This window comes from Lagopus leucura, unplaced genomic scaffold (genome assembly GCF_019238085.1).
Source record: "Lagopus leucura isolate 7727_CA_CO unplaced genomic scaffold, USGS_WTPT01 Super-Scaffold_100157, whole genome shotgun sequence".
In the NCBI taxonomy this organism is placed as follows: Eukaryota; Metazoa; Chordata; class Aves; order Galliformes; family Phasianidae; genus Lagopus; species Lagopus leucura.
The window spans coordinates 19,949,155-19,964,450 of NW_024962334.1; the positions used below are offsets into that span (position 1 = coordinate 19,949,155).

Genomic DNA, 15,296 nt, shown 5'->3' on the forward strand with positions numbered 1-15,296 from the left:
ATGAACAAAGACAAAGTGAAGCTCTCATGTGATTAAATATAAAAACAAAGTGTTCTTTTATGAGCCTCTTCTGCTCATTTTGCTTCTGAGATTCAAAATAGAGTTGGAAACAATCCCAGTAGCACTGCTCATGCACATAGGAAATTTTTTTTTGACTTGCAGGCCAATGTAACTGCCTTCCCCCAGAAAAGTCAATTTTGAGGTTACTTCTTTCTTGTGGCTTTACTGGGATTATACAATTAAAAAAAAAAAAAAAAAGCAGAAATCTTCTGTAAGTAACAAACCAAACTGTTATCAATGTCACCATTATCAGCACACAGTGAATAACATTCTATATTGTAGTAAAACCAACAGAGAAGCCTCAAAAGATTTGTCAGTTTGATTACAGACTTCCCAGATAATTCATTAAGTGAGTTCTGAAAGTAAAGCTCTAAAAATTTTTTAATTTTGCAATTCCTACAAAATTATGATAGCAAGGGCAGCCATGGTTACAAGTTAAGAATGCATCACGTACAGAAAGAAGCTTGAGAGCAGCTGATATGCTAATTTGGACCAGCCAGCCTTATTCCTTAGTAGGGATGGAGCTATGAGGGAACTACCAATACTCACTGGTAGTCCCACCTTTGCTATACTACATTTGGCAACTCTGCTTATGCCAACTACCTATAGAGAGAACTTGGGGTTTCTGCAGGTGGAGGTCATGAAATCTGTACATTTTGTACAAACAGAACTTCAGCAGCAAAAGCAATATCATTGATGCAGCTTTGATAATATGCTGGCTTGAGTTGATACACAGTACTTGGGTGTGAATATGAAGCTTTCTGAAGCATAGCAAGGAAGACAGCCAAGTGGAGATAGTCAGGAAAACATTGCTATTGCATAGAAAATAACTTCACCCCTCTGAATTTGTATGCTACTGCTTGACCAGACTTGCATTAAGCGAGGCCAGGGAAAAGAGAAAACTAGTATGTTTATTAAGATCAGCAAAGAATGAGAACCCAGCACGTAGTAAAAAAAGTTGGAACTTTCTCCTCTGTGGGGATTTCTTAGTGACACACTTGCATATGTATCTGGCTGAACCTCTCAAATATCAATGCATTTTCACTTTTTTTTTTGTCAGAGGAAGTAGTACATGGCAGAGTATGAACTAATCTACTGAATTGTAGATTTTTTCTTTTTTAGTCTATTTTCATTTGGTTTTAAATACCCTCCTCAGAACATGCTACCTTTCACTAAGTTGTAAAAGGAGCATGTGCAGTCTTCTCCCAGGTGTTCTACAACCCTTTAACTTATGTGACTGGATTTATATGCATGAATGCTATTTGTAGTATTCTTCCTCTCAACACTTTGTATTTCTTTTAAACAGGAGAACTCAAGAGAAGAAAACAGAGGTCTGGTTCACCAGATCTCCAATGAAAGCAGACTGTCTATTGCTGACTCTCTTACAGAATTTTTTGATGCACAGGAAGTCCTACTGTCCGCTAGTTCTTCAGAAAATGAGGTCTGAGCTTTAAGGTTGACACTTTTCTTATCTAGTTCATTATCTGCTACTCAACATGTGGTCTTTCAGTGTGCTAATTGCACATCAGATGATTTGACAAAAATAAGTTACTATCCTGCTTGTGTTCATTTGTTATCTCTTTACAGTTGAATGTAAAAAATTATTGTGGAAAAGTCTTATATGCACATTGAGGAAAATGGCAAACAGGTAGCTCATATGCAGACACTGCATATATTGTATGATCTGCCTTGAGTCATCGTGCAAGAGCTAAGGAAATTCTATCACAGAAATATAAATATATATCTGCCCTGTAGGTATACCTTGGGGCCAAGAGTACAGATACTAAAACTTAATAGCTCACTTCTCCAGGACTCCCTAAATTCTTGGTGTTTGATGTGGTGAAAGCCCTTCTAGATCTGAGACCAAGAGGATAAAGCACATTTTCACTAAGATAAAAAACTGAATTATCACTGATGGTAATAATTCCCAAAGTATTTAATTCTGAGGTTCACTTAGTACTTCTCCAATACTGAAATACAGCTTAAAAAGTTCAGATCTACAAGAAATATTAATTGCAGCAAAAAGTAACAATTTGTGTGCACGTGGAATTACTTTAATGGGTATGTTAGTGAGTAACATATCTTATCCTGCACATAGGTATCAGATGATGATTCATACGTAAGTGATATCAGTGACAATGTCTCAGAAGATAACCTAAGCAATGACATAGAGAATGAAAGACAAACTTTAGGTAAGTTGAGGGTCTTATGATATCATGTTTTGGGAATTTGTTTCTTGTTTGAGGTATTTTTTTTGCGTTTTGTTAGAAAACATTTGATATTACAGATTGTGATATAGACAGCTTGTGTGGTCTTTTCCCCCTCTTATCACCTCAGACTGCTTTAGAGCAGCACATTCTGATTAATCTGATTAAAAGGGCCAAGGCACCATTGTTTAAACAGGATGGTGGTTCAGTATCAGCAGAGAAACACCAATGTTCTTGTCCTCTCAATTTCAGCTCCTTTTCAGATCTTTCATAGCCACAGGATTTTTCAAACTAGCAAGGCTTGCTGCTTTTGGTTGCTTTTTCATTTCATTTTTCTCTAGAAATGAATTTGCTTCAATATAACAACCATGTTCAAATTTGTCATTTTTAGTAGATTTTATTGTTTAAAAGAACATGTCAATTATTTACTGTCACACCTCATGCCTGACCATACAAGTTTCTTCTCTGCCTGTTTTAATTATGACAGGCTTGTTACTGGGTGCACTTATTTAACAGTCTTGCTAATTAGAGAGAATAAAAAAAAAAAATAGAGGCAAAAGAATTGGTATAATAAACTAATTAGCTTTGTGCTTTGAGAGCATTTCATCTAATCACAATCTTCTTCCCGCTTCATCTGTGTTACATTCAATAATACTGACCAGTTGTTTCTTACTTGCAAGTGTTACCTGATCATCTCCAAGGATGAGTGGATCCCTTTATATTTGGGTAGTTAACATGTTTGGAGATCTGTTCTGTAATTGTTTAAAAAAATGAAGATGTTTTGAAATACAGGATTGTTTTTCTTTTCCTCATAATCTGAATCTTAGAAAACTAAGAAAGTAGCAGTATTTGTCTTGTAACAAAGACACCACCACTGAAACTATGCTGTGTGAGCAGCACCTCTGTGTACTTCTGATACCTTTTTCCTGTGCTTTGGTCAGTCTACCTCTCCCATTGCAAACTGGATACCTTTTTTCCTACACGGGCTTTCACTGAGTTATGAATTGTGGGGTTTTGATAAAAATCTTTTGACCACTGCACTGTCAAAAGTCATACCAGATGATAGCAGTGGTCCAATCTGACTTGAAGAGTCACTGATCCAAGCAGAAGGTCAGGTGTCTTAGTCTCCTTCAGTGTTGTTGTGGCTGTTTTTCCACAGGTCTTGCAAACCAGAGGGGATTTCTTTTCATTAGGAGTGGGCAAACTACACTGTAGAGAGAAATCTCATCCATCTGACAAAAATCTCATTTGTCTGAATCAAAATTGATACATAACTAAGCAATGTACCTGTTGCAGAAGCTCATAGCTCTATTTTAATTCAATAGATGTAATTTCATTGCACACCTTCAACTATTTATTCTGGTCTGACTGCTTTGACAACTCTGGCCACCTCAGGTATTCTTGTGGTTGAGTTTTTTTGTTTTTTTTTTTTTAAATATTAGCAAGCCCTAAGTTCCAGAATTGCTTCAGTTTTTCTACCTGTTAAGCAGGTAGAAAGCAATATATGCAATTAAATAAGCAATACATGGGTGTATCTAAAAGTCAATGTGGTTTAACATTTTTAAAATGGTCTGTGCTATGGCAAGCACAGTGGGAAAGCCTTCATGTAGATCTGTGCCACAGTAGATTTCCTTGGAAGCAGCATTAAAAAAAAAAAAAAAAAAGTGATAGATAGGAGTTACTTTGGTGCTTGGATCTGTAATTTATTCCTTGTCTTCTGAGAAGTGGCAACTTAATTGAAGCTCTGTCAGAGAGGGAGGTTTTTTGTCACTTAAACAGATAGGAATCTATCTCTGTTACGACTAAGACAGCAATAATATTTACTCTTTCAAATTCAGCAGAAAGCCTGAGTCTCTCTCCTAGCCTTTAAGAGAAAGGAGGTAGTTTTTCACGCTGCTTTTCTACCTTCAGTTAACTTAGAGATATTAAAGTGATGTTTATTCTTTACCCCATTGTAGCAGGCTATCTTTAAACCACAGGTGAAGTTATTTGAATGAAATGTGAGAGTGAAAGGTGGTTTTGACAAAAAAAAAAAGTTACATCTTAATGTATATTTGTAAGAGGGATAAAAAGTAAGTAAGTGACATATTAACTCGTTCTGCATATTTATTTTCAGACTGTATTTCTGAAAGTGGAATTGGATGTCATTCTAAAAGGAGAACATGTTTACCAGCTCCATGTCCCAATACTAGTAACATCAGCCTATGGAATATCTTAAGAAACAACATAGGAAAGGATCTCTCCAAAGTGGCCATGCCTGTGGAATTGAATGAGCCACTTAACACCCTTCAGCGTCTCTGCGAGGAGCTGGAATACAGTGAGCTACTAGATAAAGCAGCTCATACACCTAACCCATTTGAACGGATGGTAAACACTTAAGATTCTTAATAATAATCAGTACAACCAGAAGAGAGTACAATGTAAAAAAAAAAAAAACAAAACAATCTGTCAAATACATGAAGGCATTCTACTCCATTTTTCTTTCCGTCCAGCTGAGAAAGGCAGGCTCCAGCATGTCTGTGTTTGTTTCTGTACCCACTAATTTTTATTCTGCCTAATCCCTTTTGCTTTGTTAAGGAAGCGTATCTCCTGAAGTGCCTTATCCTGAAGGTTAAGTGAAGTATAAGTTGAAATCTGGTTTGTATCTTTTCTTCCTCCTTCCTCTTCTAGTTTTCCAAGAAGAAAAACTTGGAGCAAAGAGGAGTGAACTATTATGCTTCTCTCATGAGTATGGAAATTACAATACTATATATCTTTATAATGTGAAGTTGCCTAATCTGGAAGCAGTTCTCCATGGTAGATAGTGGGTCTTCCAGCCCTACCCTACTGTGATAGCTTTGTGTCAATTAAGTGAGCTCCATTTGTTTTATCAGCTGATTTTTTGTAATTCTGAAGATGCTACAAAGTGGTCAGGAACTCAGAACTAGGCACTGCTTATATATGTTGATTACTATATTGATGTCATCTTCCACTACCATAGAATCCTGAATTTGGAATTTGATAGATAACAAGAGAAAATTTCAGTTGTTTGCTTCTAGATTCACAAGAGTTACTTAATGTGTATGCCTATAAATAAAAGATTTTAAAGCTCACTACATTCTCTTAAATAGATGGATTGTACCATACACTAAAGTAAGTCTTCTGATCAATATTTCTTACTTTAAAATGAGACTATTAATGAATGTAATTAATTACATTATAAATACTGCTCAAAAAGAACTTGCTCCAACTCTACAAGGATCATAACTTTGTGTCTGTCCTTGGGATTTAGAGAATGTAATACAATGGAGAGCATAGTAATGACAGCAAAATAGCAAGGTCCTAGGTTGCAGCAGGTGAGGGTTTACTCAAATGCAACAGTCAGCATCACAGAGATAAAGGAAAAACACACTTACCTTTAGAAGGTCTCAACTATGCAGGGGTCTCTAGCAAGATACCCTTACCTCCACTGCCAACCTTTAAATGAGATCTGGGAAGGGGTGTATCCTTCCAGTCACTTAGGTGCATTGCTTGCACCTGAGTTCCTTTGGGTTGGTTCTGCTTTCCTACTAAGTGCTCAATTACTGCTTGGAGCCATGACTTAGCATTTCTGCTGCAGAGTGTGGCTGTTAATTTGTTCTTAGTATAGAACTCGTTTTTTGTTTTTGTTAAGAATAAGCGTTAAAAGAAAATGAGCAGTAGGTCTTTGCATAGGAATGCAAATAAGTCTCTTCACTCCTTCCCACACCTAAGCATCTGGAAATTGAATTGGAATGTAGTATTCTTTGACTCTGAAAAACTCTTGAGGTAAAATTATTGTTAACTGTTGTATAGTAATTGCAACATTTTGCTTCAGAATAGCTCATTTATTAAGTCAGTTTCTGAATTTGTGAAAGGAACACACTACTCTTTCATAAAATGTGGAAAAGGAAATGAAAAGGAAGAAAAATGATACAAGTTGCATTGAACGTAGCAAATTTTGTGAAAACTCTCACAGTGTTTCCTGTGCCGTATTTAGGGAAAGGATAGCGAGTACATCCATAGAATAACAGACCATAACTGTAAAAGCCAATTACAATACAAAATCTGTCAGTGGTTTTTAAGTTTACTGCTTTCAATTCTGCGTGTTCTGAATTGTTTCTGAAACTGAATTGTTTCAAACTGTTTTCAGAGACACTGTTTTCAGTCAAATAATTTGTGAAGTTTGATCCTATTAACTCTATCACTGGCCTCTTGAATGATTCATTGAAAACTGAAAAACTCTATAATGTATGAACTAATGCTTAACTCCCAGGAGGAGGCATACACATTTGTAGTCTGCAAATAATGGAAAAAAGAAATAGGTGATGTCAGGATAAGGCCTTTGTTTATATTTTCTGTTAAGTCTGAATCTATTGAAAAAAAAAAAAGTGCATGATTGTGATAAAGTAATCAGAATTCTGTGTGTTATTTCCAGGTATATATAGCTGCGTTTGCAGTATCTGCATATGCATCCAGTTACTACCGAGCTGGAAGCAAGCCATTTAATCCTGTTCTTGGAGAAACCTATGAATGTATTCGTGAAGATAAGGGTTTCCAGTTCTTTGCAGAACAGGTACTGTATGCTGCAACATTTACTTTTGCTATTTGATAGACTACTTAATTCTGAATGCATGGCTGGTATCCCCCAGAGCTATAGCAAAATACATTACTCTGCATCACCTTAGCCCAGCAAAACTCAAGAGATGCTCTAGAATTATAAATGAAGGAAATGGCTTTGTTTATTGAGGAAAGGCAGCTAACGCTAGGATGGAATGTGACAGTCAGTCACTGACAGTCAGAAGCAAAGGCTTGGCAGGCTGTTACTCCAGTAACTAGGTAACTTGTTTAAGTTTCTCATTCTGAAATCTGATCGCTGCAAAAGGCTTTATGTTCTTGTCATGTTCCTTTGTGTGCAATCATTTAAAATTTTCATAACAAATTGTCTTTTTTACAGCAAATATTTCATTCGCATGAGTTGATCAACCACCAGTATTTTCTATGCACCACGAATATTTATCCTCCCCGTCCAAATACTTTGTGGGCTAAGCCTGTCAAATCTGGTACCACGGCTTAGTGGCTGAAGGATGTATACAGCACATCAAGGTCTGAGTGTTGCTGAAAATAGCCTTCCTGTAGTATGGTTATTAAGCGTGGGTAAAAAATATATAATATTTGAACCAGTCCGGATACCAAAATTGCTAAGCTTGAGACGTAAGTTAAAATGAGGTAGAATTTGAAGAATCTGGTTCCTGTCAGAATGTAAGAAGGATTGAAAGCTGTCTTATTCTGTCTAGACATTGCAACAAAAATTAGAAAATTAAAGTAGGCAAGGCTGTGCAGCCTAGAAATTTGGTCAGTGAAAGCCTCATAAGAGACTTCTATTATTAAATGAAAAGTGTTTTTGATGCACTTTGTACATCATGTTTTACAGAGGACAAGAAGCTGCACTATGTGATCTTTCCTTAGTCTAGGAAGTATCACAGACAAGTGAAAAAATAAGGAAAAAAAAAGCAGAACAGTCAAAGCAAGAATCAAGTCTAAAGTTCAAGCAATGTGTCTGAATCTTTATTGTGTTTAGTTCTAAGTCACCAGTGTAACGTCAAATTGGAGTAGCAAAGCAGATGATAAAGTTTGGAACTTAGTTTAATGTAAGTTTGAATTAAAGGAGAAGATTTTCCCCTAAATATTAGACAAATCACTACAAAGGTTACTTTTCCTAAAGGAGATTTTTAAAATATGAGTGTTCTTGTTTTGTTAATAACTGTTGTTCAAATATGTGCAGTATGTAACATGAGTGATAAAGTTTTACTGTATTATTATGGGGTGGAGGAATATTTAGAAGGGAGGGTGGTATAGGAGGAAAGAAATTTCATACAGCTTGCAAGCATTAAATATTTCTTTTTGCAGCAGGAGCTCTTATTTATTGCTTGTTTGAGCAAACATTTTGATGCTTACTCTAGATAACTTGTTAGTGCAGGTACCATGTAACGTGTGAAATAGAGAAGTAGAATGTATAAAATTATAGAGATCTGTTCTATTGTTAGGATATGTTCAGAATAGCTCTACTTAGCTCCATGACCTTACTCTGGAATTATCACAGTTTAAGTGAGAGCCAAGTTTAACCTGGGAATTATAGTGACATCTGGGGTTAATCTGAACACAGTATGTAAGAGAGAGAGAGTGTTGCTCTCAGTGGATTAGGGCGTAGCTGAGAGTAATCAGTACTACTTTATTTCTTTTTTAACCATGTGAAGGTTGGTCAGGGAGAACTGCATAAAATAACAAATTTGCAAAATGAAACAAAGAAGAAAGTAAAACTGCAATCAAGTCATATGGGTGATTAAGAAATGAAATTCACAGTTGGAATTAGCAACTTGATTTGAAAATAAAGGTGTCTTTGTCAAAAGAACAGTAGTCATTACACATCAAGGCGTTGGTCCTGGTCAGATTTTAGTCTTGTTCACCCAGAAGGGTGAATGTAGAAAGCTTTTGCTTTGTGCAGTCACTTTATTATTCACTATTTTATTTGAACAGTATGCATAACATATTTATTTATTTACTTACAATGCTCACTTTGTTGTTTCAGTCCTTGCATTGTTATGTATGTGCTGTTATTACCCAAAGCTGATAAAATGGAGTGTGTGTGATAAGAGCTTCACACAAGAAAAACTGGATGTGTCACTTGTGCAGTCTTAAAAGTTGCTAGATGGAATTTCATGGTTTTATTTCTCTAGCTTTTGTCCCCTTCAGTGATGCTGATTGCTGTCCCACCCCATAGTCAGGGTTTAGTAAGGATCTACTATATAGAAGCATTTGGCCTTTTGGTTTTTGTTTGTTTGATTGGTAATTTCTATGTTTTTGCTGTCTTCTCAAAGCACATCTTCTGTTAAAATATGAACGAGGCTTTCAGATGAAGTGTAAATATTACGTTAGAGACAATGTACAAAATCCATGGTTAGATTTCTTTCAACAAACAAATTTACAGGCCTTTTAAACAGTGCTTGCCTTTTCTTTCAAGGCTTCCTAGGTCTCAGTACATTACAAATCCCACTGGCTCCCCCTTAAGGAAACAACTGCAAAAGGAAAGTAAATGTTCAAATTGTAAATGAATGAATTATATGAATAAATGAATGAAAAATAAAGGGGAAAAAAAGGGGTAGAACAAAACAAAATTACTCTTCAGGGGTTAACATTTTTATCTTTGTTTTTTTCTTTCTTTCATGTCTTGCTATTAGGTCAGTCACCATCCACCTATTTCTGCATGCCATGCTGAATCTGTGAATTTTGCTTTTTGGCAAGGTAAATATTCAGTATCATTTACTTTCACAGCCTTCGTAATAATTGCACTGTATGTTTAACATGAAATATCCAGAAATAGGGAAAAGATGAATTTTTCTGCTTAAATCATAACAGAATGGCTATAAGAAATCCTTGGCTTACAGGTATTTTTTTTTTTACTTGGATCTTCTGCCATTACAACTATGTGCATGTATTCAAAATCTGTTAAATAATTTTCTTGGGTTTTTTGTTCATTTGTTTATTTTTGGTGAGAGGTTTGTTTACAAAAGGAGAGTTGTACCTCAAGATATTTATGAAGACAACCTAGAATAGAACTTGGAAAACTGTGCGTTGAATCCTGAGCCATGATAGATCTTGCAGTTCTGTTCTGAAAATAATTTCCAGAAATATGTATAACAGCAGGGACAGCACATTCACCGTGTCTGTCTCTTGTAGTATTATTATAGTGCATAAAATTTCATGCTGTTTCACTGCTAACATTGTCTTCCAATAAATGGTGCAATGGAGCTTTGTTTGCTTTACAAGTCTAGTGAAGATGTCAGCCAGTTACAATACCTGAACAATCCAATATTTTTGGAGTGGACACAGGACATTACTATGCCTTTTAACTCAGTTAAAATCCTTTGCCCAGACTTCTGTCAATTAATTCACTGTGTAGCATATTATAGCCTTTAATTCTGTTAGGATCGGCTTTGCTGACTTGATTAGAGCTATTACAGGTGGAATTGTATTGAACAGAAATTGCAGCTTTGTCATTAGTCTAATTCTTTGCTTTGTAAACAGATACAGAGCAAGAATCCTGTTCTTAGCTGAAAAGCAAAGATGACCAAAAATGTATCCATTTGCTTGTATATACAAGACTAGATAACAGCCTATCTCAAAAACTGAATACACATTTCTTTAACAGATCTTGGAAAGCTAATGTCACTTAACTATTGTAACATGCACTTAGAGGACAAATTTGTTCTGTGAAAACAAGCACTGAGAGTCTGGTCGATTAGAGAAGAGACTGAGGTCTGGTCCCAGTGACCCAGAAGACTCAGTCAGGGTGCAGCAGGGTTTGTTTTTGTTTGTTTGTTGTTGTGTTTCTAAATGTGTCTAGCTGAGCTTATTGGAGATCTAGACAATGATTTTTTTCTAATGTAAATGTAACCTGTAAATACTGTGGCCTCTTGTTACAGGGCTATATTAACTTATGTGGAAAGATCAACATTAAGTTAATCATAAAGGTATCTTGTCAACAAGATAAGTTCTGTCTGTGCAAACATCTGCCACTTATCATATCGTCTCCTCTGCTGAAAGGAGACAGCCCTCAGCTACATTGCTAGAGTAGTGCTGTCATTCCACCAGATACTGAGTGACCTTAGCTCCTGTTTCAACACAGGGACAGTTATTTCAGAAACTCTTCTCCCTTACTTAGGAAACTAACGCTACTTTTGTAGGACCTGTTTGCAAAGGACAATTGCATTGGAAGCTGTAGTTTGGTTTTTGTTCCGTCTTAGCATCTTTTTGAGACTGGAGATGATTTTTTCCTTTATTGTCAAATGAGTCTGTGAATAGAATTGGAGATGCTGGTGTCTAGCACAGCAAGGATACTATCTTGCAAGCACTAAAGTCACTGTGAAAGTTACTGTCTGATTGTCTAGCCTAATTTAACTCCATACCCCTTATGCTGTACTTCTCTGTCCATGTTTATTTCACTTTGAAGTGAAATAAATCGCTAATTTAACAGCTTCCTCAAGATATTTTTATAAGTTTTCATTGAGATTTATCATCTTCTTTTTTTGGAGGAAATGATGTGAGACTTGGGCAGTTCTTCTGATTCAGACCAGATTTTAAAAGGCCAATTGAACTTCCAGGGGAAGTCAGACTAAATCCCTACCTAATTTTCTGCCCTGTGGATGTTGGTAGTTGCTATATTTTTGTATTTGAAATTTTCTTTTTGGTTTTTGAAAATGTCTGCATTCAATCACTAGCATTAGTGAATGAAGCATTACAGATAAATGTACACTGCCTATAGCTTATTTAAATTCATCTCTTTTGAAAACGTTTTTAAGAGACGACTCTTAAAACTCTGGTGCTTTTCTATTTAATTAACCAGTAATATTTTGAATAAACACTGAATTGTTTGTAGCATTATTTTGAACACTCCTTATTATGTTACACTTTGTTATTTTGTGTTTCTTAAAGTAGAGCCAAGATGTCTATAGATTCACGCATGCCGATGACTAAACCTGCCTTTTATTTTTTATTTCTTTTTCCCTCATCTTTTTTCAGATGTAAGATGGAAAAACAAATTCTGGGGAAAGTCCATGGAAATTGTTCCCATTGGTACAACACATGTAACTCTTCCAGCGTAAGTGCTGCGATCACGCATTGCTGTTCACACACAGACAACATAGAGGCTCACCTGCACTGAAGCTCCATTTTTGCAGATGAGAACCTGTACTGTGCAGATGAGACCTTTGGAAGAATTGGTGATTAAGATTTAGTTTAAAAATAAAGAGGGGAGAAAAAAAAACCCAACAAAATGGAAGCTCTAAATCTTTCAAAGATCAAGCTCTACATCTTTCAAATGTTATAAATGATGAGATAAAAGCCATCAATTTCATATGCTTTGGTGAAAAAGCAAAGTTTGTATTTTCATACTTAGGTTCAATTTCAAGCTTAGTGCATTTTTTAGTTACATGGAAAAGCTGTGTGGTAAAGGAAGCTGCAGGTGTTTGTTTTTGTTTTTGTTTTTGTTTTTTGCTTGAATATGAATTTGAGGTTGGGAGGTTGTTGCTCTTTTCTGTCTACATTTGTACAGACCCTACCACTATGGGGTCTAGGTCTGTAGCTGAGGCTGACAGCTGTCCTCACTGCTTAAATAATTATCGTGACAAATAGCACCAGTAGCATACCTGGTATTTATTATTCAAGGAAGCAAGCACTCACAACCACTATAGTTTAGGTTGATTTTTAAAAATAAAAATCTACAGTGCTCCTATGCTGGCTTGTCAAAGTGTCTGCTATAGATCAACAAATAGAATCACTCAAAAACTACCCTGTACCCAGCATAGTAACAGAAACACAGGTCTAAGGATAAGTATTGTTCCAATTAAATTTGTTTTCCAAAGAGTCTACAAATTTAATTATTCTGCCAAATTTAAGAAAGAAGAAAAACAACCCAATAAAGTATCCGAAAGGCAGTGTGTATAAAAGATATTGTGTTCTCTTGTTCATAGTGCCTAGACTAAGCTGTGCATTCCAAGGTCTTTAGAATATGAGTGAAGGTTCAGAGGTAAAGTAACCTATGGATTAGCACCCATTATCCCCATTAGGGCTGATGAACTGGAAAATTTTCTGATTCACGTGTGGTTTTCATGTGTCGTTTGTATCCCTGTGGAAAAAAATATCTGAATTGTTGCCATAGGCTTTACTAATAATAAACAGGTATTCAAGAATCTTAAGGCTTTATTTAAAAAAATTGTTTTATATTTTTTTCTTTTGAGTTCTATCTGAATTTTTTTCAGAAGTTTATAAGCTAGCTTAAATATGGCATAAGACTTCTCGTGTATCTATTCTGTTACAGTTTTAGAGACCATTTTGCATGGAACAAGGTGACATCTTGCATCCATAACATCTTAAGTGGGCAAAGATGGATTGAACACTATGGAGAGATCATCATCAAAAATCTTAATGACGACACTTGTTACTGCAAATTGACTTTCATAAAGGTGACTTTCAGTAACAGTAATTTTGGCAGTGTCCTATCCAGCAAACGCAGCAGGGGGTGGATGCTGTCTGCTGAAACTCAGTTCAACTGCTTACAAACTGTGTTTTCAGACAGTTCTGAAATTACCTGTGATTCTTTGAGAATTGTGAACTATAAATGAACTGCAGCTTACTAGGTAGAGCCAGGCAAGAAAGAAAAGCACACCCTTCACAGGTGATTCTAGATGAGACGCAGGAAAAAAAAATTAAGAGGGAGGAAAAGGAAGAAATATGATCAAAAACCTAGTCTATGTTTGATAAGAGAAGTAGACAAAAGGTGTCCACTGAACGAGATTTACCATACATCTTCTACTAATCCATTGGTATGTGCTATGTTGCATTCATCCAGCAGCTGTGGAAACAGTGCTTACACAGGGTGTAAGCTTACAGTGCTTACACTTGCAGTGCATTTTTCTAGCCCCTCTGCAGGTGCTTGGAGGAGCCTAAGTGAGGGATTGTATTGTTCAAAGCTTTTCCCTCAGTATAGTAAAGATAAATAGATAAAGATAATAAAGATAAAATAAAGATAATAAAGATAAATAGATAAAGATAATATACCTTCTCTGGAGATGTTCAAGACCTGCCTGGATGCCTACCTGTGTGACCTGCTGTAGGGAACCTGCTTTGGCAGGGGGGTTGGACACGATGATCTCTGGAGGTCCCTTCCAACCCCTACAATTCTGTGATTCTGTGATAAGGCATTGATATATAACTACCTCAAGAAATGCCCTCATCACTGAAATTGAAATTAACTTTTGGCAGTAGATAACTTCTTCAAGAAAAGAAAAATTAATTGAAAGCCTAAAATAATGCCAGAATTTCTAACCTGAGAAACAGTTTTGCTCAGCATTGTAAGAAACTTACCTAAACCTGAGTTTTCTGTATCTGTTTGCTGGAGCAAGGCTCTGCTTTTCATAGCTTGTATCTGCATGGCTGCATGGTCTATCTGTAAGCACTTCAGCATGCCCGTGCACCATGGTGCACTCAGCAGCAGAAAGAAAGTGAGCATCATCATTTTCCTGTTCTTACTTTTTTTTTTTCTGAATACTGTATGCTTTCTAAGAAGCATTAGAGTAATCTTTTTAGGTATTTTATTCAAAGTACAGTAATGTATTTTCAGAGTTGTAGTAGATTTTGGAGATGGAGAGACTGCAAGTTTATATATTTGATATTATAAACTGGCTAAAATGGAGGTCACTGTAACAGTTCCTTCTCTTCCTTTTCTGCAAATCTGGGGAGGATTTAGGTAACCAAATCAGGAATCGGTGTTATGTGTCATTGGACAAAGTTTAAGGTCAGCTGTGCTTCACCTAGTGCTGCCCCTAACAAAGGAAGAATAGATACAATTCTCAACAGCCCATTTTAGTAGGCTAATTTATAGTTGTAATAACCGTAGTTCTTTATGTATGATATTGTAATGTGCACCTAAATGAATAGTTTTCAATTCAGAAAAAATACCATACAGCATGGCAATATCACTCTCACTTGATCTCTTGTGCGCTTTTTGATTCTAGGCAAAGTATTGGAATCCAAATGCACATGAGATCGAAGGCAGCGTCATGGATAAAACTGGGAATGTTGTGCATCGACTCTTTGGGAAGTGGCATGAAAGTCTGTACTGTGGGACAACTTCATCTCCAAATTGCATATGGAGAGCAAGTTAGTGACCAGAATGGCTAACGTACAGAACTTAGAATATGCTTGAGAATATCTATTTTCTATCTATTTTAATCTACCTAGTAGACCTCAACTTCTTATTGCAAAGAATATTAGAATTTTTTCAAGGATTTAAAATTTAGACCAGAAAAATAAATCATTCAAATTCTATTGGGAACTTAATCCCATGGCTTCCCATATTTTCCTCATTCTCCCTCCTTTTCATATCTGGCTATGAAGAAAGTATTGAGGACTCTAAAAGCAAAGAAGAAACAACAAACAAAAAAACCACTTTATTTTGTGTGAACTATGGTGGTT

The 15,296-nt window shown here is 36.0% G+C and overlaps 1 protein-coding gene across 11 annotated transcripts in view; it reads left to right on the forward strand.

The window, feature by feature from the left end:
* The window catches only part of OSBPL3 (oxysterol binding protein like 3), an 87,097-nt gene that overhangs the window by 66,708 nt on the left and 5,093 nt on the right, over nucleotides 1-15,296 (forward strand). For all 11 annotated transcript variants that reach the window (XM_042888823.1, XM_042888822.1, XM_042888829.1 and 8 more), the window contains 8 exons: nucleotides 1,367-1,501; nucleotides 2,159-2,252; nucleotides 4,384-4,634; nucleotides 6,703-6,840; nucleotides 9,503-9,566; nucleotides 11,844-11,922; nucleotides 13,141-13,285; nucleotides 14,837-14,981. In XM_042888823.1, the coding sequence (XP_042744757.1) occupies nucleotides 1,367-1,501; nucleotides 2,159-2,252; nucleotides 4,384-4,634; nucleotides 6,703-6,840; nucleotides 9,503-9,566; nucleotides 11,844-11,922; nucleotides 13,141-13,285; nucleotides 14,837-14,981 (1,051 nt within the window). The remainder of the gene's footprint in view (nucleotides 1-1,366; nucleotides 1,502-2,158; nucleotides 2,253-4,383; nucleotides 4,635-6,702; nucleotides 6,841-9,502; nucleotides 9,567-11,843; nucleotides 11,923-13,140; nucleotides 13,286-14,836; nucleotides 14,982-15,296) is intronic.